This window comes from Suricata suricatta, chromosome 3 (genome assembly GCF_006229205.1).
Source record: "Suricata suricatta isolate VVHF042 chromosome 3, meerkat_22Aug2017_6uvM2_HiC, whole genome shotgun sequence".
NCBI lineage: Eukaryota > Metazoa > Chordata > Mammalia > Carnivora > Herpestidae > Suricata > Suricata suricatta.
Genome location: NC_043702.1, coordinates 57,882,167 through 57,904,289, shown reverse-complemented (window position 1 = coordinate 57,904,289; position 22,123 = coordinate 57,882,167). Strand labels below are relative to the sequence as shown.

Here is a 22,123-nt window from a genome sequence, read left to right as displayed (position 1 = left end):
ACACACTGATGTGAAAGTTTATACAGCCATCAAAGCCAATTAAATTAAGAAAATGGAGTAAGATATTTCCCATTGTTTACGTGACAGGTAAATTTACAAATAAATTGCCTGTGAATTATAGACTGGCATTCTGTATTTGGGCTGGAGCACTATTCTCCAGGTGAGAAGAAGACAGGAGTCCTGGCTCCTATCTGCTAGATGATGGTCTTCTCAGTGCCACTTGGGGGGACAGTCGCTGGTTTTGGATCCAGGCGCAGGATGAGGACATGTTTCACATCCTGTTTAGAAGGAATCCCTCTTTATTACAAATTGATAACATTGTTGATAATAAACATAAGATTTTGTGCAAACGAATGGGCTGCTTCGTTCCGTCTGTTTGCAGACATGTGCTCACCGATATGAAAAAAGGCAACACGTCAACACAAAGCAGGAATCCCGCGACATCTTTGGCAGGTGTTATGTCCTGAGTCAGAATCTCAAGATCGAAGATGACATGGATGGAGGAGACTGGAGTTTCTGTGATGGCCGGTTGAGAGGCCATGAAAAATTTGGCTCTTGCCAGCAAGGAGTCGCAGCTACTTTCACTAAAGACTTCCATTACGTTGTATTTGGAGCCCCGGGCACTTATAACTGGAAAGGTAGGACATGTATTTATAGCGACAGAGGTTAGAATGACCACATAATTTCTCCTATATGCACCATGATCGAGTACATTTTAAGTTAAAACAAAATGTGTTACGAGGCACTGGTGTATTATAGAAGTAAGGTGGGATCTTATAATCTCTTAATTATGTGATTTCAGTAACGGTGGAAATGTTTGAAGATATTTTTTCTCCTCTCTCAGCAATTTATGTTAATACAAGTAGTTAGCCTTTTTCTGTAAGAATATAATAATTAACATTAGTGGGGTTTTTTCCTGTTTTGTGTTTTCCTGCTCGTTGAAGGTGAAAGTTTTATGTTTTAATGTTAGTCAACATTTCATTTTAAAGTTTTAACCTGAAAACAAAATAATTGGTGTCCTATATAAGTAACAGTGTATTAATATAGATATTTCTTTCATTATGTATTATCTTAAAAGGCTATGTTTTACTAATAAAGCAGAAAAGTTAGAAAGGTAGATGAAATAGGGAAATTTTGAGGTGGGAATTTTAGATAATTTATGGGAAAGTTGTTTAATGGTATCATTTAATGACGATTGTGATACAGGTAAAAGGAGGCAGTGGAAGGGAGGCAGGAGAATGGTCCTCAGTTTTGACTGGATGAACCTGGTCAGTTGCTATAATGCAGTTTAACTTCTCTGAAGAAATTAGGCAGGCATAGAAAACCATTATGTTATAAAGGACAATTAACTCTAATGCATAATGAAAAATGTATATGATTTAGACATAAGACTTCTTTTGAGAAATATATTAAGGGGCGCCTGGGTGGCTCAGTTCGTTAAGTGTCCTGCTTCAGCTCAGGTCATGATCTCACGGTTTGTGGGTTCGAGCCCCACGTCAGGCTCTGTGCTGACAGCTAGCTCAGAGCCTGGAGCCTGCTTCGGGTTCTGTGTCTCTTTCTCTCTCTGACCCTCCCCTGCTTGCACTGTCTCTGTCTCTCAAAAATAAATAAAAAACATAAAAGATAATAAAATAAATCCTAATTTCCAACATTTTCACTAGTTAAGAAAAATTTAGGAAATGCATTTTAAAAATCTCCCAAGTTTGAATTCGTTTAAAAAATTTTTTTAATGTTTTTATTTATTTTTGAGAGAGAACGCACAAGCTGGGGAGGGACAGGGAGAGGGAGACACAGAATCTGAAGCAGGCTCTAGGCTCTGAGCTGTTAGCACAGAGCCCGATGCAGGGCTCGAACTCCTGAATCTCAAGATCATGACCTGAGCTAAAGTCTGTTGCTTAAAGATTGAACCACTCAGGTGCTCCCCGCCACCCCCCCCCCCGCAAGTTTGAATTCCTGTTAGAAATAATCCTTGAGGACACCTTCCTCTTTATATCATTCATCTTAACCTTTGGGAGTAATTTCCTTCAGCCTCCCTACTCCCAACATAATGAACTGTATTTGTGAGGTTATACTGACCTAATGAAAATAACACATTGAATTTAGAAATAGTTGTATTGTAGCAAGAGATGCCATAGATAGTAAAATAGCAAAACCCCTCCACCAATTATGTATGTATGTATTTATGGGAAACGTCTTACCTGCTCTATAAACCCTGACTTAAAATGTTACCTTTTATTTTTTTTTTAATATTAGAGTACACATGAGCCAGGGGAGGGGCAGAGAGAGAGAGACAGAGAGAGACAGAGAGAGAGAATCTCTCTAGGAGGCTCCACACTCAGTATGGAGCCTGATGAGGGGCTTGATCCTATGACCCTCGGATCATGACCCGAGCCAAAATCAAGAGTCGGTTGCTCCACTTGACTAATCCATCCAGGCGGCCTAAAATGTTACCATTTTTAAAAAGTCATGTAATAGGCTTACTATATGAAATCTTTTTAAAATTGTTAATTGTGAAAATTTTAGAAAGATGAAATCTTGGTTAAAATGATTTGGAGAAAGGATCAAAACATTTTACTTTTACACTATAGTAAAGTAGGTAAGTTGATGTAGGGTGCTACAGCAGGCTCCTATAACTTTTAAAAAGTTTTTTCCATAGGTTTCATTAGGTAAACATTCCATTTTCCATCTAGTTTTGTGGCATTATAAAGATAATTCCTGAAAATACATGCGGCACTTTTTTTAAATTATTAGAACAATTTTCTTAGTAAAAATTCTCACCACTGTGATTTTTTTAAAACTTTAATAACCTCAAAAGCTCTCTTTCCTTTGCCTTTTCTTCCTCTAGACTCTCCTTCCTATACTGATAGTGATAAAACAAGGCGTGTTTATTAGGAACCATCTCTTTTATTTTGTTTCATCTTCATTGTTTTTTGTTTTGTTGTTGTTTTGCCATTTCATTCCTGTAGGCATTGTTCGTGTAGAGCAAAAGAATGACACTTTTTTTGACATGAACATCTTTGAAGATGGGCCTTACGAAGTTGGTGGAGAGACTGACCATGACGAAAGTCTAGTTCCCGTTCCTGCCAACAGTTATTTAGGTAGGAACGAGCATAGCTTGGCGTGCTGGTCTTTTCAGATCCTCAGAGTGACTGTGTCCTCCCCGGACCTGGACTTGGGGGCTGAGGACGAGCCAGGAGGAGCCGGGGGCCCAAGGCTGCATTGATGGGCGATTGGGTTTAAGCTTTGGTGATCCTGAGGTCACCTGATGGGTGCCTGGGACCCTTCCCTTCTGACCTGGGCTCCCTCAAGATGGGAGGACACCTCCTGAGCTAGGCCTCCGTTCCCTGACCCAGGCCGTTCATGCAGCCCGGACAAGGTGCGTGGCTGTTGGCAGTCGGCTGAGCTGTCTCCTTTCTAGAGACGCTCTCCAGAGCTGCGTCTATGAAGTTACTGTGCAGTCAGTGGCGGTCACTTCCTCTGCGTCCTTCCTTTGTGACTGTCGCTCTTCCAGGGTTGGCCCTGCTTCTGGACTGGGGCCCCTGGCGGGTGGCATGGCAGCTTGCCAGCGGAAGCTGGGCAGGGCTGCTGGAGGACACCCGGCGCGTGTCTGAGTGCTGGTGCCCTCAGTCCTCAGGCCTGTCTGCGTTACTAATGGGCGTCCTAAGTCATTTGTGTGCTTTACGGTAATGACACAAGGCTTTTAAAAGCTTTAATTCTTGGTGTGAGTTGACATGAAGAATAATTACTGCACATTTCTTGAAAAAAAAAAAAAAAAGTAAAAAAATCTCCTAAACCTCAAGAGTAACCTATTTTTTTAAGTCCAACTATGCTAGAGATGTTACTGGAACAATGGAAGACAAAAGTAAACACAAAGAATAGTTGTTATCAGTGTGTTAGTAAACATATTCTCGAAATGATCTAATTATGTAGGTATACATGAATGGTACTGCTAATTCAGAAAAAAAATTTTTTTCAAACCCTCCCTCCTGCCCCCAAATTAAAAATGTGATATAAAGGCATAGAAGAGGGCAGAGAAAAGTTAAATTTACCACTTGTTAAGTGCCAACCTTATGCTGGAAGTCCTGTGCTCTATTTATTACTTTACCGGCCTGACTTAACCTTCCCGACAATATTATAAAATAAGTATGATTATCCCTCTTTCGATGGTGAGTGAAAGAAAGTGTATCTTAGGAAGATTAATTTCTTCGTCCAAGGTCACACAGTTACCCCTCAGCCAAGGAAAGGAAGTTTCGTGGAGATGACGGGCAGGGCGGGAAACGACTGATGCACGAGGGCCTTGTCAGTGGCTGTGCAGGGCAGGAAAGGACGCAGGTGCCAGCAGTTTGCAGTCTCAATATTAAATATGGTTTTTCAGGGTAAATACCATCAGCGCCCTTTATTTTACGTGAGTATATGTGTTACCAAATCAAATGTGTTACTTAGGGGTTATTTATGATGAGACGTATTTAATTTTAATTTTTTAATGTTTATTTTTGAGAGAGAGCGAGAGAAGTGGTATTTAATTTTAAATTAAAATTTAACTTCATGGTCAAGAAGCCTGGTCAGGGCTCTCTGGGTCACGGAACCAACACTCTAGTCTTTCGGATAGATGCCCGTGGGTTTTGTGAACATAGATGCAGGTGGAGCATCGGAAAAGATTCAACACTTTATTAAGCGCATTTGTCACTTTGATGAATGGATTTCCTCGAATGTGGGAGCCTGGAGGGGGAGACCATCAAGTTTGTATCGTTACAGTTTTTGTTGTCCATGCTGTCTGTACATCTGTCACTTAAACAAGTCTGTGGTTTTGAGGAATAAAATGATCGGCTTGAGGTTGTGGACGCTGGCAAAGAGGGTGGATTTTGGAGGCGGTGGTGGCCTGGTGGCCTCATCGTCCAGCCGGAGCAGCCAATGCTGTTGTGCCTCTTACGAAGCGTAATTGCTTTCTCTCCCGTCTCTCTGTTCCGCGCGCGTGTCCAGGCCTGCTGTTTTTGACCAGCGTTTCCTATGCAGACCCTGATCAGTTTGTTTATAAAACACAGCCTCCCAGGGAGCGGCCCAACACGTCCCCTGATGTGACGATGAATAGCTACCTAGGTTTGTGACCTCTGAGATGACAAGTAAATTGTCCTGGTCATGGTCATTTAAAAAACTTTATTTTGACCCATTCAGAGCATCCATCCTTTTATTTTGTATTTCAAGCGAGCACACGTGAGTCTGCCATGGTTGAGGCTCTGGTGCCACGTGGTGTTCAGAGCTGGATTCGATTACATCACCCTTTTCTGAACTTGGAGCTCATCTTATTTTGCAACTCACACTTCACAATTTGAGAACTACAACAGTAGCGGTGAAGCTTTTTGTAAATCCCACTAAAAAGGGTGCGCTTGCACCATTCTGCATATGCCTCACCTTACACAGCAAGATTTGCCTAATTCGAGTGGTTCTGATGGAGGCGTTTACACTCGCCAGCAGATCTCTGTTGTCTGACGTCCTGCCTGATGCTTTATAATCAGGTGTCTCACGTGTTCTGCTCTCCGAACAAGTAGGTAATTGTCATCGGTGACAGCTTGCTCACCTCTATTGTTTATACTGGGTTCTCAGATACCACATCTCACCAGTCATCGTCTTGTTTGCATGTCTGTGTCCGAGAATCAAGTTGGTTCAAAATACCAAAATGTTGTCTGCGGTGTACGAATGATGTTAGTGTTTGTTCTTGCCTGTTTAGTCGTTACGTTATAGCAGAGTCCTGTAACATGCACTGAAGTATGCTGTGTCTGGTTGTATCTCTGTGTATCCTTTCCCGTGATAATTTAATAGCCAGCTTGACCTCCTCTGGCCACAGTTCCGGTATTAAAATGGGGTTCGAACAGCTTCTTCAGATGCATGAATGCTTCATGATTCAAGTTACAGAGATGTTAAGTAGCATAGGGAGTCTCCTTTAAAAGTCTTCATGTATTTCCTTAGAGCGCATGAAACAGCCTACTTCTTTGTACTTGGTCAGACCTCTTAGCTCTGTAACTCTTACGTGTTATAAATGTATCAAGCTGGTAGAGAGGCTCAGAAGGAGAGGGTTGGAAGCCAGAGGAAAAGACAGTGATGGAGTTGCCAGGGTAGATACCTCCTGTAATATAGGGTGATGTGAACTATTATTTTACTTTTCTAGGATTTTCTTTGGACTCAGGAAAAGGTATTGTTTCTAAAGATGAGCTCACTTTCGTGTCTGGTGCTCCAAGAGCCAATCACAGTGGAGCTGTGGTTTTGCTGAAAAGAGACATGAAGTCTGCACATCTTCTCCCTGAGCACATTTTCGACGGGGAGGGTCTGGCATCATCCTTCGGCTATGACGTGGCAGTGGCCGACCTTAACAAGGATGGGTGAGTGTGTCTTAGGTTATTTTACATTTGCCAAGAGATCACTGGTTCTCTGGCTTCTTTGGGTCTTGAGAAGAACCATCCTTTCAGGTTAGTGGATTCCAAAGAATGTTTTTGCTGCCAGGTTTTTACTATGCTGTCCCATCTTCATCACTTGTATTTTGGCAGCAGACCTTCATTGCCCTCCCGATGATATAGGATTACATTTCAGTTTCCAGATTCTAATTCTCACAGACATGAGTTTTGGGATTTGGGAAAAAATAGTTAACTCGAAAAACGACACCTACATTGTTCTGTGGTTTCTTAGGAGCTGTCAGAGCATCTAGGATGTCCTTTTGGAAGTAGAGGTTGGATTGGGGACAGAGTCATAGTTATGGCTGGTGGTGCCAGTTTGGGTGGTGGGTGGAGGGGGGCGGAGTCTCTGTGCATGCTCATTCTAACTTGGGGATGGTCTTCAGGTCCTTTGTATTTTTCTTTGGGCATTTATTATGGGCTACCATGTAAAATGTCCTACCTGAGCATAAACATTTACATGCCTAAACATTACGTTACCTAAACATTACAGAAACATACTTAAAAATGTTTTAACTGAGGAGAAATAAATTCCAGGCTTGAGATCCTTTCTACATCCAATCTCTGTGCTCTTAGTACCTGGGCTGGCAGTATTCTCTGTGAGCTCGCTGGTATTTTAGCTGATGGTTGACTTTCATCCCTCGTTGTATTTTTAGGTGGCAAGATATAATTATTGGAGCCCCACAGTATTTTGATAGAGACGGAGAAGTCGGAGGCGCAGTGTACGTTTACATTAACCAGCAAGGCAGGTGGAATAACGTCAAGCCAATCCGTCTCAATGGAACCAAGGATTCCATGTTTGGCATTGCAGTAAAAAATATTGGCGACATTAATCAAGATGGCTACCCAGGTAGGTAGTAGATTGTGAAACAGTTACGATGCTCATAGGTAGATTATCCGATTGTCTAAGATGGTGAATGCTTATGGCATCTTGTTTTGAAACGTTGTATTGCAATATTTTTAAAATGTAGCATTTGTTGAAACGTGATGTCCTCAACAGATATTGCAGTTGGAGCACCCTATGATGATATGGGAAAGGTTTTCATCTATCACGGATCCCCGAACGGAATAAATACCAAGCCAACACAGGTAAGCAAATAGCCTGGATTTCTACAGTAGGGATCTCAGCTAAAAATGTAATAGGCATTTGGTTTATGTCATTTTCACGCTACTTGTGTTTTATTTACAAATCTGTAATAGTGTGACTTTTGTAGTTAAAAAAATGTACTATTAGAAGATAGCTTGGAAATAGACATAAATGCAATGATGTGGATGTGCTTATTTAAATTTTAAAATTCCTTAGATAAAATAGGAATGGAAGTAATCCAAAGGAAAACACAATTTTACCAGGACAGTAAATAGATATAAATGCATTGATGGACTTATTTTAATTGCAAAATTTCTTCAGGAGTAGAAGTAATCCAAAGGAAAAGACGATTTTACCGGGCAGCAGAAATAGATGGAAATACGATGTCTTTCCTTTAGTAGCATACTCAGTGAAGGTAAAAATGGGGCAAATGAAAAAGGTGATTGTGATTACATGGAGAATTGAGATTTCCAAAAATTAAAATTGATTTTGAGAAGAATAAGACATTCTGGAGGGCAGGCCGAGGTGTTGTTTGGTATATAGTAAAGAAGCTCACCAAAAATGGTCTCAAAACCTTTGAGATACAATATATATCAGATGACTTCTTTGAAATTAAGTATATGAGGTGTGGGGTCACATGTAGACTTAGTTGTAACTCCTTTATAATTTAGTATCATTTATAAGTGAACTCTTGAATTTGAGTTTAAAAGGAACCATGTGGCTTTTTCAAAGCTGAGAGAAGCTCCTTGTGGTGGGCTGTTCATTCTGATGCCTTGCTCATTTCAGATCCTCGAGGGTAAAACGCCTTATTTTGGGTATTCAATTGCTGGAGATATGGACCTCGATAGAAACTCCTACCCCGATGTCGCGGTGGGCTCCCTCTCCGACTCCGTCACTGTGTTCAGGTGTGCCAGCTCGCACTTCTGTTATGCATGTTCAGTAATCTGGTTACACTCAGATTTTCACCCTTTTAATTGAAAATTGTAGTCCCTAGATTTCAAAGTCAAAAGCTTGTATGAACTTTGAAGATGTTTCTTTTGAGAGCGGTATAACAATGTGATAAAACCTATTTTGTAAAATCTTGCTAATTTTGAATTGAGGAAAAAGTCAGAATTGGTGGAAAATTTTACTTCCTGTATATTTTTAAAACCTGGTATTTTGGTAAAAACTGAAACATAAAATCTGACAGTACAAAGATTATAAGGAAGGAAATAAGGCATCCCCTGTATTTCACTATCCATTAATAAGCTCTAAAACCTTGGTTTACATCCATTTTAGTCCTTTGTTTTCTGTGAAGGTACATGTATACTTAACAAAACTGAGATCATAATAACATACATACTATTTTATAATCTGCTTTTGTCAGTTTGTAATGCCTTCGTGGACTTTTTCCATGTCAGTGAGTTTATAATGTACAGATGTTTTTTGCTCTGTCATTGAGCACTTTTCTGAAATGAAGTTAACAGCTGCCTCCAAGTCGTCACGTAGCTGGGTCCTGATTTAGTTAAGAACCGCCATCCTGTCCTTGGATATTTAGGTTGCTTTCCAGGTTTGTTTTTCATGATACACGAAGCTGGTAAACATCTTGACTTTTGTTCATGTCCTGAATTATTTCCTTATGATAAATTCCTTAAGGTGAATATCAGAAGGCAAAGGGCATGTGTATTTCAGACTTGAGGTTCAGATTCACAGAATGACCTCCAGGAGGGCTGCAGGGGTGGTTCCATCAGCTTTGCCTGAGTCCCCCTTTTCACTGCTGGGAATGGGCATAAAAATCATTTGTTTCGGGCGCCTGGTGGGGCTCGGTCGGCTTATTGTCCGACTTCGGCTCGGGTCATGATATCGCAGTCTGTGAGTTCGAGCCCTGCACTGGGCTCTGCTGACAGGTTGGTGCTTAGAGCCTGCTTCAGGTTCTATGTCTCCCTCTCTCTTTGCCCCTCCCCTGCTTATGCTCTGTCTCTCTCTCTCAAAAAAAAATAATAAACATTAAAAAATAAATAAACTTACAAAAACAATGTTTTAGGCAGAGGGGTGTGTTAAAATATTTATTTCTGATGTTTGTATCTCATTAAAGCCTTAATACTATGAAACACTCTTGCATCTGTAGCAATTAGTTATAAAATATTTGTGGATTTTTGCCTCTTAAATATGCTCTCAAAACTTTAATTAGAAATATATCTAGTGAGCATCTTAGAAATTAGCAGCTGTCTAAACTAGCAACCGAAAGTTAAACAATTGAAATAAAAGGAAACCTACAAACCAGAAGGTGGGCAGCATTTGTCCTTGTATAGGCTTCCACCTTGCCGGTGAATGTTCTCGTGTCTTCTCTAGCCTACCAGTAGGCTGAGGCCAGAAGTTCCACTTACCTATAAGGGATTTGGCATGCTTGTCAGGCATCTCACCCAGGGTGACTGGGTAACCGGAAGCCCGCGTAAGTCACTCTGACGGGATCCGTGCAGTAATGAGACCGTGGAACACATTCTGAGTTCTGGCTGCGGAGTGCTGGAGAGGGGAGGGCTCTGTCTCCCCATCCCCCTTAGTCCCCCAACCACTGTCTCCTTGGATTTCTTGTACCTGCGGCAGAGCTCAGGACCTAGGCGGGTGGTGCCCCACTGGCTGTGGGAAGTAGAGGGGAAGATGAGAGGGAGAGCAAAGGTGTTTTTATATGGTGAGGAGGACCAAAGGTGTGGGATTCCAGCTGCTTGAGTGTCTGCGAAGTTGGGGTTAAGGCAGAACAGAGAACGGCCAAGGGCTTGTCGTTTCTGCTTATGGAGATACTGTTGGGACAGAAAAATTGTGACCCATTCTGGTGGCATGAGGACAAAGGCCTAAGGCTGGGGGTGGGAGCAGGGAAGGGCAAATAAGATGGAGACCCGAGGCTAAGGATTGCCTGTAATACTAAAATTCACACATTTGTGGAAACCCTGATCCCATCCTAGGTATTGGGTGTATGTGGGTTTTTAAGCTTTTTGAAGGTATTTTGGCAAATTAAAAACATGCACGTATTCTTTGACTCAGAAATTCTGCTAGGAGTTTATCCTGCAGGAAATTTCAAACATGTGTCGGAGCAGGTACAAGGATGTTTGTCAGAGCCAGTAGCCTAGAAACAGCATAAAGGTCTACCTGTTAGAGATGGTTAAATAAATCCTGTTGTGTGGGGACAGAGCAACACCACCAGCTGCGAGAAACCGTGAACCAGATCTATGGGTAGATAGGAGAAGGCCTCTGAAGTGTTAGTGAGAAAGAGCAACATTCAGAACAAGAAGCATGTAAAGCTCCCGTTCAAGAAAAGTATATGTATGCTTTTATATTTAACTTTAGGTAATATTTTTAACAGAAACACAGACCAAGTAGGTTTCTGGAAGGACATACATGCCAGGCCACTTGGAGGTTTGGAGGAGGACAGAGACCTAACATTTGCCTGAAAATTCTAGAACTTTATTGCACATATTACTTTCCATTTAAAATCTGTTGGGGCACCTGAGTAGCTCAGTCAGTTAAGCGTCTGACTTCAGCTCAGGTCATGGTCTCATGGTTCATGAGTTCGAGTCCCCTCTGTGCTGACAGCTCAGAGCCTGGAGCCTGCTTCAGATTCTGTGTCTCCCTCTCTGCCCTCCCCCGCTTACTGTCTGTCTCTCTCAAAAATAATAAGTAATAAATAAAGTTTTTAAAAAATTTAAAAACTCAAGGGGCACCTGGGTTGCTCCAGAGCCTGGAGCCTCCTTCAGATTTTATGTCTCTCCTTCTCTCTGCCCCTCTCCTGGTCACGCTCTGTCTCTCAAAAATAAATAAATGTAAAAAAATATTTTGGTTAAAAACTGTTAAAGCTATAAAAACTTTTATAAATAAATGTATTTAAAATTTTTAAATAAAAATTGTATAATCAGGTTTTCAACAGGATCTGTTACTTTCTTTGGCAGCAGGGAACGTTTCTTCCCCCCTGTAGTGTTTAAGATGTCATAGGCAATTGATAGTATGTAAATTCATCTCCCACTCAAGGTAGCAAAACGCTGAGCCTGTGTTTTCTTACTCCTTTGTTTTCAGGTCCCGGCCTGTGATTAATATTCAGAAAACCCTTGAAGTAACACCTAAAACGATTGATCTCCGTCGGAAAACGTTCTGTGAGGCGCCTAGTGGGATATGGTAGGAGCTTCGGCGGTGTGCATGTAACCTCTTCAGTCGTTTGGGGTTTTTTTTTAAGTTTCTTTATTTTAAGAGTGAGCACAAGCAAGGGAGGGGCAGAGAGAGGGAAAGAAAGAATCCCAAGCGGAACCTGATGTGGGACTTGGTCTCACAATCTGTGAGATAGAACCTGAGCTAAAATCCAGAGTTGGACGCCTAACTGACCGAGCCGCCAAGGCCCCCATGACCTCCTCAGTTTTACAGCCCTGCTTTGTGGTGACCCTGTGGCTCTGGGGAGCCACAGGCAAGAGTAGACAGAAATGGGCAAAGGGACAAGAACTTTAAAGTGAACATATATAACATCTTACTCACTGGTGGGCAGTGGGGGGATGTGAGAGCTGGGAACATGGGTTTTTCTGCAGTAATGGATCTTTTAAGGAATATGTGTTTGATTTTATTCAGCCTCACGGTGAAGGCCTGTTTTGAATATACTGCCAAGCCCGCAGATTACAATCCTTCGATATGTAAGTACCCCCGCACCTTTAAAAATTCTACATTTTCTGTCTGCCAGGGCCAAAGTTCTACATAAATAACAGAAAAAAAAAAAACTGCAGTGGCCAAGCTGGCTTCCATAAATTCGTGTTTACAGAATTCAGTGGATCTGTTGTCTTCTCTTTAATCAGGAGGGGATAACACTCCATTTGGTCCTCATTTGAATTTTCCAGAGCAGATGGTTTAGGACAGAATGCCTTGGGAGGGCAGTCATTTGCTACCACAACCGTTTCCTCCATTTTTCTGCCTTTGAAGAGCCATGTGGAAAGCTGGTTTTGTGGTTGCGAGGTGGTGGGTGGTGCTTCAGAAGGGCGAGAGCCGGAGCCTGAGCCTCTCTTCGTTCCTGGCCCCGTCCCGGAGGCCTCCACCGCCTGGAACACCCACGGCGTGTCCCTGAGTGCAGGTTCCTGGGAGGCTGGAGGTTGGTCCTGAGAAGTCAGAGCCCTGGGCTCTGCTCCTGGTTCCAGCTCCGAGGCTGGCCGACCCTGCCACCCAGAGCAAGTCTCTTAACATCTGAGTTTGTATTTTCCTATCAGTAAATAATGCCTGTAATAGAATTGGCACAGAGGATTATGGTGAGAGCAAAGGAGATAGTGCGGTGAAAGCCGTTTGTCATTTATAAGGTATGATTCTGCTCCCGTTCCCTACGGTCCAAATGGGATGTCTGCCCCGGATTAGACAGGGCTAATGGTACTCTAACAGGAGTGCTCATCACCAAAGCCTTCTGTGCTGTGATTTAGTAACAGCCGTGCGTTTTCAGGTATAAGCCACCTGCTACAGATCCAGAGGGCAGGTGGTGCATGGGAATTTAAAGAAAAGCTTTTCCCCAAAGAGCAAGTAGAGAGAGTGAGGGTCACCTCCATCCTGGGTCTGGGGATAGTCCCCGAGGCCTGCTGTGAGGTGTAGCAGGCCCCCAGCGGAAGCTTTCCGAAGGGATAGGCTATCCCAGAACTTGGCAAACACGTCTGTCTCCACCCAGTTCATAGCATCAGAGGCCCACTTTTCATAATTTAAGCCTCCGTGTCTCCATATTTTAGGCCATCGGCAGGCAGTTCCTTTGCCTCCCTGATCTCTTTAGGCCCCTCTGCTGGGCCGCCTGCCGCCGTAGCCTCTCTCGCTGGGATCTGCAAACCTTGTCTGAAGCGTGCTCAGGGTGGCTGTGTCATGGCCTGTGCACGTTGCCTTTTGATGTGCCTGGTATTTTATTCAGTACTGGAAACGATTCTTGGCGCGGCGTTCACCGAGAAGAAAACATCTGGGGTTTCTCACACCCTCTCATCCTTTCTGTATCTTCTGTGTTATTTTTACCCAAATGCAGTACCTCACACTTGCCTGTTTGGATAATGGGTGTTTTACTCAGTGTTTGGAGTAAACTAGAGAGACCAGGAGAAATTGCGATTCTCTGACTAGATGTGGAGAGGAAATGGGGAGACCTCTTTATCAGTCATTTTCCCACACGTCTCTGCCCACAGGCATGGAGCCTCCTCAGAAACTTCGTCTCCCTCCCACACACACACATCAACCGTTCCCATACAATTAACGACCTTTGTTCCAGCTTTCATACAGCATTTGATGCCCTGTGTAGAAATTCATATTCAGTAACTACTCCCTTAACCAACTCCATTGGCCAAGTGTTTACCGATGGCCTATTATGGCTAGAGCTTTGTTCTGTGAAGACATTGAGAGGGACCCTGGTTTTCATTGCCTGTACTTCCACGGTATTGGGAAATTCTAAATCAAGTAGAACTTTCACAAAGCTGCCTGAGTTACTCTATCTCACATCTGTTCCCAGTGTCTGAGAATGTGAACTTACTGTTTGATCAGACTGTTTTAACTCAGTGGTCCTCAGATGCGGTGTTCCATACGTACAGATATTTATAATTGAGCCTTAATGAATATTCTACTTGGCTTGCCCCTCAAAAGGTCAGCAAAGGTGGCCCACAAGGATTTTAAGATGATGTGAACGGTCTGGAGGGTCAGGGGAGGTTAGAGCGGGCCTGGCAGATAAACGGTTTTCATGCACCCGCACCCTCCCCTACTTTTGCTGCGAGGGGCACTCAGCATGTGAGCCTTCGCCTGGTTCATTGTGAAGTCAACAGGTCATTGATAAATGGATGATGTCAAGGCTCCAAGGCTAAAATGGAGACGCATTCCGTTTGGCAGAAATGACTAGTGAAACTGTCAGTGTTTCTAAATTCTGGTCTTGCACAGCTGACTAGCTGTTGTTCTGGCATAAGAATAACGTCTCGTTGTTTGCGTGTGAGTCAGGGCGCGCATCGGTGTGCATTTGATGTCCCGGTCGCTCCTGCTTCCATTCACCTATCTGGTCTAAAAATCCTATTGATATCAGGTGTTGTCCTGTTGCTGGGGAACACAGTGGCGGACAGACTGATGTCACTGTCCACGCCTTTGCCTGGGGAAGATGGTCGGGTGATCGCAGCACGGTGGCTCAGTGCAGTGACTGGAGAAGTAGACTACATCAGATCCCCCAGGAGAGGCCTCGAAAGTCTTCCTGGAGGAGGTGATGTCCACACTGAGATCTGAAGGAAGAGTAAGGTCGGCCAGGCAGTCAGGAGGAGGTGGGGACGGACGGGGTCCAGCCGGCAGAGGAAGAGAGGGACAGAAGCCGAGCCTAGAGAAAGTGGGAATGGACATCTAAGAGGCCTTCCTAGGGCAGTTGTCTGTGTGTTTGTGACAGAGACATAGAAGCTGGAGCTGCCTCTGTCCCTCACTGCATGGTCCTGGGCCGGTCCCCTACCCCGGTGGGCCTCCACCTTCTTCATTTGCAGGAAAACGGCATTAAAATAGACGCTCCTTGAGGCCTCTTCTGAACTCCAGCATGAATATTAGAAGTATTTTGGTGTCCCCGCCCCACCCCCATCTTGAGGCTGCCTGCTGTGGCCCTGTACACATTTTGGTTTGCTTCCCCTTCTGATGGTTAGTGAGTGATTAATGAATGAAAGTAAGTCCTTTAAATAGTGTCCCATAAAGAAACATAGTGGCTACACCCAGCAAACCAGCAGAGAAAGCATTCTGAGGTAAAGAAATGGGATTCTGATCATCCAAATCCTGGCTTGTCCTCTGAGCCCCATGGGTAAAGTGATCAGGAACAGGATGTGCGCCCTCTAGGAGGCTGGAAACTTAGGTCGTGGGAGAAACAATAGCAGACAGTGGGCCCTCTAGCTTCTCAAAGGAATGTTTACCTTTTAATTCTTTTGAGTGAGAAGTCTTCTGTTGTCAAAAGATTATTCCCTTTATAGACAAGCCCTTTATCAGTACTTTTAAAACCTTAACGTGTATAAGAGCCACCTGCTAGTCCTGTTGAAAATGCAGATTCTGGTTAAACAGGTCTGGCTGGGGCTTGAGGTTCTGAATTCCCAACGGACCTGAGAAGCTGGTGGTTCAGAGACTTTTGTCGATGTGTAGCCGTGGGACCCCGCGAGCAGCAGACTGCTTCCGGGAGTCAGTGTTGGCCTTTAGGGAGTGTTGGGTCCCCCACTATCTTTAGTTCTCTGTGAGTTCTTGACACGTAGCCAGAAATCCTTGGATGCCGCTCAGAGGTTTTGACTTATTCTCGAGCTCCCCCAGGTGGCCCAATGGAAGTGTAACTTCAAATAAACTGTTAACAGCGTTGGGCAGGAAAGAACAGCTTGATTTGAAACCCCATAAATCAGTCAAAATGTACATTACCAGGAAATGTGAGGAGCAACAAGCCAACGGGAAAAGTATCCTTCTCAAAGGAATTAAAATAACGTACAAGGGAACTCACCTTACTTCTGGCAGAACTGTACGTGAATGCACTTAAAGTTCTTATGATTTTGTTCATTTTACGTAGCCATTTTGGGTACACTTGAGGCGGAAAAGGAGAGAAGAAAATCTGGGCTGTCCTCAAGAGTTCAGTTTCGAAACCAAGGTTCTGAGCCCAAGTATACTCGGGAGCTAACGCTGAACCGGCAGAGGCAGAAGGAGTGCATGGAGGAGACCCTCTGGCTGCAGGTGAGGCCAGCAGACGGCCACCGCTGCTGTTAGGACAGAAGTTGGGTTTTATGGTGGCATGTGTACACTTCTGAAATTGATACCAGCGACTTGCTATTCAGTACAAAAGAAAGCATTGCGGGGCGGCTGGGTGGCTCAATCGGTTGAGCATCCGACTTCGGCTCAGTCGTGATCTTCTGGTTCGTGAGTTCAAGCCCCTGCACTGGGCTCTGTGCTGACAGCTCAGAGCCTGGAGCTGCCTCAGATTCTGTGTCTCCCTCTCTCTGCCCCTTCCCCACTTGTGTTCTCTCTCTCAAAAATAAATCTTTAAAAAAGAAAAAAAAAGCATTGTTTGCCCAGTAGTACTGATACCATGCTTAACTGTGCACACTTTTCAGGAAAATATCAGAGATAAACTGCGCCCCATTCCCATAACTGCTTCGGTAGAGATCCAGGAGCCAAGCACACGGAGGAGAGTGAACTCGCTTCCAGAAATTCTTCCGATTCTGAATTCAAATGAACCCAAGACAGTTCATCGAGATGTAAGTCTTTCTGACTTTTGTATGGCCAAAGCTTCTGCCATATGATTGTGCCACATCACATGTCTTTGAAGGCAGTGTGACTAGTGATTTGCTTTAAAGTCCATTCCTTTGTATTAAGTAAAGATTTTAATATATGCAAAGTTTGGTTGTGATTTGTTTTCCCAAATTAATAGTGAAAATAGAAACATATGGCATACAATTTGGAACCAGTATTGTTCCGAATCATTTTTGGCCGCTGCAACAGAGACTATAATTGGCAGAACTTACTCTCACTTGAAGATTCTCTTGTAGCCATATGTACAAAGAAAAATACATTGCATTTTACCACGGAGAACATTATTATGTAGAAAACAAACGTGTTAGTCTGAACATTAAAATCAAGGACTATAGGGGCACTTGGGTGGCTCAGTTGATTAAGCGTCTGACTCTTGGTTTCCAAAACTCAAGTCATGATCTCATGGTTCATGGGCTGGAGCCCTGCATTGGGCTGTGCACTGCTGAGCCTGCTTGGGATTCTCTTCCTCTGTCTCCACCTCTCCCCCACAAACTGGCATGTGAGCATGCGTGCTCTCTCTCTCCCTCAAAATAAATAAATAAACTTAAAAAAAAAAAGGAATATAAAAAATTCAAGGCAGAAAAGGATTAGCCAGAAAATAGGCATCTGGTGGCTAATGTAACTACGTAATCTTGGGAAGAAGCATTCATAAGGCTTGCTCTATGCCTCATAGGAGGTGGGGTGTATTGGTCAGGGTTTAGGGTAGTCGAGACACAGATTAGGCTGGGGAGCTGTGGCCTCTTGGTCTGTCGTTGTGCACTTGCTGTCACCTCTGGTTGATGCTGGGGCAGCCACTTGGAGGCTCTTGGTCCTGGTGGCCCCAGATGCAGCCTTCCAGCAGTGGGACTTGCTTCAGTCTTTCCATTGTCAGTCTTTATTGTCATACACTTCGGATGTCACTATCACATGAATATTTCTTGTGTCTATTCCTAACTCTGTAGATCTGTTAAACATAACAGGCAGGGAGACTGTTTTCCTAACTGTTGGTCAGTGTGGCTCTTCAGCACCCATTAGCACTGTGCCGCTTGCTTTCCTGATTAAACTGTTTCCTCATTCGTACCCTGGAGCCCATAATAATATCCTCGTACGTCTGTTATGAGGATTAAGTGAGTTAAAATGTGTAATCATGTGTTAGCATCATCATTATTGTTGGTAATGCTTCCAGTATCCCCATCAAGTAGGATGGTGGTGTCCCCATATTACCTAAGATGAAACCTAGCCTCTGAAAGGTTAAGTGCCTTGCCTGAAGCATATTACCTAAGATGAAACCATGCCTCAGACATGGCTGAGCGAGTGGCAGAGCCGGGATTGAACTCGGACCTGGGTGGCTGCAGGCTCACAGTCTTTATTACACCTCAGTGCCATGGTCAAGGTGTTCTTAAAGCACAGTTCTGTTAAACGACAGTACGCATTGGATGCATGGCAAAGTACCTCTGAAACTGTCACCCAGGGGAAGGGCTGTGTGTAACAGCCAGTCACTGTTGAGGGTCCTAAGTGGCATAAATTACAGTGGTTTTGTTTTCTTACAGGTGCACTTCTTAAAAGAGGGATGTGGAAACGACAATGTATGTAACAGCAACCTTAAACTAGAATATAAATTTTGCACCCGGGAAGGAAATCAAGACAAATTTTCTTATTTACCAGTGTAAGAATCGCTTTGTCATCCTAGCAAAAATAACTGGTTTTGCAGTGGGTTATGAAAATGTACTGAGGACTATGTCATTTTTCTTGTTTTTGTGTGTTTTTTTTTTTTAATAGTCGAAAAGGCGTCCCAGAACTAGTTCTAAAAGACCAGAAGGACATTGCTTTAGAAATCACAGTGACAAACAGCCCTTCCAATCCCAGGAACCCCACAAAAGATGGCGATGATGCTCATGAAGCAAAACTCATTGCAACTTTTCCGGACACTCTGACTTACTCGGCATACAGAGAACTGAGGTCTTTCCCTGTAAGTGTTTCTGGAGAGCAGCGACGAGGAAAAACTCGGCGCTGTATGGCGAGTGGACGCATTGTGATCTCGTGTTTTTCTGTTACAGGAGAAGCAGTTGAGTTGTGTTGCCAATCAGAATGGCTCGCAAGCGGACTGTGAGCTTGGGAATCCTTTTAAAAGAAATTCCAGTGTAGGTGATGCCCTCACATACCGTATTGTACTGTTTTACGTGCCGTTACAGGGTTGCCGTGCTTGGTCTCTGGTAACGTCCGTTTCTATTTTTTAGGTTACTTTTTATTTGATCCTAAGTACAACTGAGGTCACCTTTGACACCACGGATCTGGATATTAATCTGAAGCTGGAAACGTAAGCGTTTCGTCAACCTTTCCATTCAGAATTCTTTCATGAAAACACAGCCAGTCAATGAACCAGCTCTGCTCAAACTCCTAAAAGAAGTGTAAGTGTAATGAGAAAACTGATGGTTAAAAATGAAACCCTATTGTTTCCTTTTCATTTTCAGAACAAGCAATCAAGATAATTTGGCTTCAATTACAGCCACAGCAAAAGTGGTTATTGAACTGCTTTTATCGGTCTCTGGGTAAGTGTTTGTGTTCAGCATAACAAATCAGTGTTTAAAAGAACCGTTGACAATCCTGCTCAGACTGGTGTTTTTTAATTTAACAGAGTTGCTAAACCTTCCCAGGTGTATTTTGGAGGAGTCGTTGTCGGTGAGCAAGCTATGAAATCCGAAGAGGAGGTGGGAAGTTTAATAGAGTATGAGTTCAGGGTGAGTTGAAGCAGTTGGTCTTTTGTATTATATAAGCTAAAAGCGGATGTGTACTGTATATGGTAATACGTGATGTAATGTAATTTTAATAAATGTGGATATGGACTTTAGATGTACTATCAATATTAAGAAATATTAATAAATAAATGATAAACACTCAGTTAAAAGCGAGTTCACCAATTTTTAAGCAACAGATGGGCTTACAGTAAAAGTCTGATCCTCTAGAATGGGGAACACGGCCGTCATTCAACGTGGAGCTTTGTTCAACATCCAGTTCAGTGTGGCCATTTTCTTATTAGAGAGTTTTCATGTGTGCCTGGGGTACAGACCAAGGACATTTCGCCCCTCCCCAGAGTCTGTCTGTAAAACGAAAAATCTCACAGTGCTTCCTACCTCGCTTTAGGATGTGTTAGGATTCATTTCTTCCTCCACCGTAAGGACATCTTTTTTACTGCTTGTGGTTAATGTTCCCTCACATTTCACAAGCCCTGTGCCAGTGAGAAGGACTAGTGATTGCTCTGAACAATTTCAAAATATGAATCACGGTGCCTCTCGGTCCCCTTGGACGGACAGAACGCTGGTTCAGAGACGGCTAGTAACTCAGCGTGGGTTTAGGTCTGAGATGGTAAGAATGCGCCCACGCCTGTCCCCAGCAGGACGAAAGGGTTGAATTCTGCTCTGTGTGTGTCTCAGCTGTGACAGCTGGTGGTGGTGGTGGCAGTGATGACGCCTGCGCAGGCGTGGCTGAGAGCGGCGTCTCTGGGCCCCGCAGCTGTCCCCCCCCCCCCACCCCACAGAGCTCCTGCCTCATTCGGCTTCTGCTGCAGGAAGTTGCTCTGTCCTCCGCTTGGACTCGAGATTCACGCCTGTCCTAATGGCTTCCCTCAGACTCTGCGTTGCTACCCAAGCCTCCGCTGGGTCGTAGAGGACGGAGGCTGCTCATTTTCGCAGTGGGAGGGGCGGGTTATCCGCGGCTTCCCGCGTGCGTGGAGAGCGTGGCGGCGGATCTACGCCACAGATGCTGTCGCTCGCACTAGTTCCTCAGTAGAACGAGCAGTCATTGCTCTTTTCCCTTTTTTAGGCATCAGGCTCTGTTTTGGACACCACATCTGTAGTCCAATTTTTGGAGCCTATACTTTCATTGTCAGGTTATGCCAGATGTTTTGGCTTTTTTTCCCCTTGGCAACAGGAGCTGCTACTTAATTTTATGTTGAGAGAATTACACTGAGATATAATACGTATTATTTTCTTAACAGGTAATTAACTTAGGTAAACCTCTTAAAAACCTCGGCACAGCAACCTTGAATATCCAGTGGCCAAAAGAAATTAGCAATGGCAAATGGTTGCTTTATTTGGTGAAAGTAGAATCCAAAGGATTGGAAAAGATAGCTTGTGAGCCGCAACAGGAAATAAACTCCCTGAAACTAAAGGTATGTTGATGGATTTGTCTCCTGTCTCCATCGATGTAAGTAAGGGAGGCTAACCTTTGAGGGGAAATCATTTCTTTCCTTAGGAAACGGACATAGTGGCATGTTGACTTTTTCTTTGGTGTCAGTTTCTCTGTTATAGTTGAGCATCCAAGTCAGGCTGAGGATTTCTGCTGATCAGTGACCGTTACGACGGGGTCATTCAGCGCTTGTTGAAGGAAATGACATGTCCTGGAGTTTTATGGCCCAGTATGGCCTGTAAAGAGGACTGGGATTAGCTTGGGGGGCTGGCCAGCCAGTGTCAACTCCCAGCAGAACCAAACTCATTGCAAAGGAGGTTGGCACCTTAGCAAGTGACCTTCAAAGCTTGCTTTCTTATTTTCTAAAACAGTAAACACTTACCAAGTATTTAATGTGTCTCAGACACTGTGCTAAAAGCATTTTATTTGCTTTTTCTCGTTTCATTCTCTTGATAGTCCTTTAAGGTATTTTTCTTATCCCTACCATTTCACAGATGAGGAAACTGAGGTTCAGAGACCTTAATGTTTTAAGAATCACTCGGCAGTTAAGAGGCAGATTCTGCATTCAAGCTCAGCTCTGCCTGTTTTCAGAGCCTGTGCTCTGAACTGCTCCGTACTGGGGCACAGACTGGTTCATCACTGATGCTCCAGTTTGAAGATCTGCTTTGTTATTACATGTCTGTTTCTTTTAAGTGTAAAGTGACTCGGGTACGACTAGTGTTGACAATTGGCAGATTATAGAAGGATCCTCTGTTCATCAACTTTGAAAAACAAGATGGTCCAGGGGTGTTTGGGTGGTTCAGTTGGTTAAACGTTCAACTCTTGATTTTTGCCCAGGTCATGATCCCAGTGTTGTGAGATCGAATCCCATGCCGGGCTCTGTGCTGAGTAGGGAGCCTGCCTAAGATTCTCTCTCTCTCCCCTTGTCTGCCCTCTCCTCAGCTCACTCACTCTCTAAAATAAAATTTAAAAATAAAAAAAAAAACAGGACGGTCCATTACTCTTAATCCTATCTTAAGGAAAATGCTATTTTGAAACAGAATTCTTAAATGGCTTACTTTTCAGTAACCTACCTTGAATAAGTCACATACTAGTTCTTTTGCTTTTTTCCTTGTTCTTAATTTTTTTAAATATTTTTTATTTATTTTTGAGAGACAGAGAGTGAGTGTGGGAGAGGCAGAGA

The 22,123-nt window shown here is 43.5% G+C and overlaps 1 protein-coding gene across 1 annotated transcript in view; it reads left to right on the top strand.

The window, feature by feature from the left end:
• ITGA6 (integrin subunit alpha 6) overlaps window positions 1-22,123 on the top strand; it is a 64,029-nt gene that overhangs the window by 26,269 nt on the left and 15,637 nt on the right. Inside the window, exons 9-25 of the mRNA XM_029933307.1 lie at window positions 383-638; window positions 2,967-3,098; window positions 6,164-6,374; window positions 7,100-7,293; window positions 7,444-7,532; window positions 8,317-8,435; window positions 11,575-11,673; window positions 12,115-12,176; window positions 16,040-16,200; window positions 16,578-16,721; window positions 18,306-18,421; window positions 18,535-18,724; window positions 18,813-18,896; window positions 18,993-19,072; window positions 19,227-19,304; window positions 19,391-19,493; window positions 20,750-20,923. Coding sequence (XP_029789167.1) covers window positions 383-638; window positions 2,967-3,098; window positions 6,164-6,374; window positions 7,100-7,293; window positions 7,444-7,532; window positions 8,317-8,435; window positions 11,575-11,673; window positions 12,115-12,176; window positions 16,040-16,200; window positions 16,578-16,721; window positions 18,306-18,421; window positions 18,535-18,724; window positions 18,813-18,896; window positions 18,993-19,072; window positions 19,227-19,304; window positions 19,391-19,493; window positions 20,750-20,923 — 2,292 coding nt within the window. The remainder of the gene's footprint in view (window positions 1-382; window positions 639-2,966; window positions 3,099-6,163; window positions 6,375-7,099; window positions 7,294-7,443; window positions 7,533-8,316; window positions 8,436-11,574; window positions 11,674-12,114; window positions 12,177-16,039; window positions 16,201-16,577; window positions 16,722-18,305; window positions 18,422-18,534; window positions 18,725-18,812; window positions 18,897-18,992; window positions 19,073-19,226; window positions 19,305-19,390; window positions 19,494-20,749; window positions 20,924-22,123) is intronic.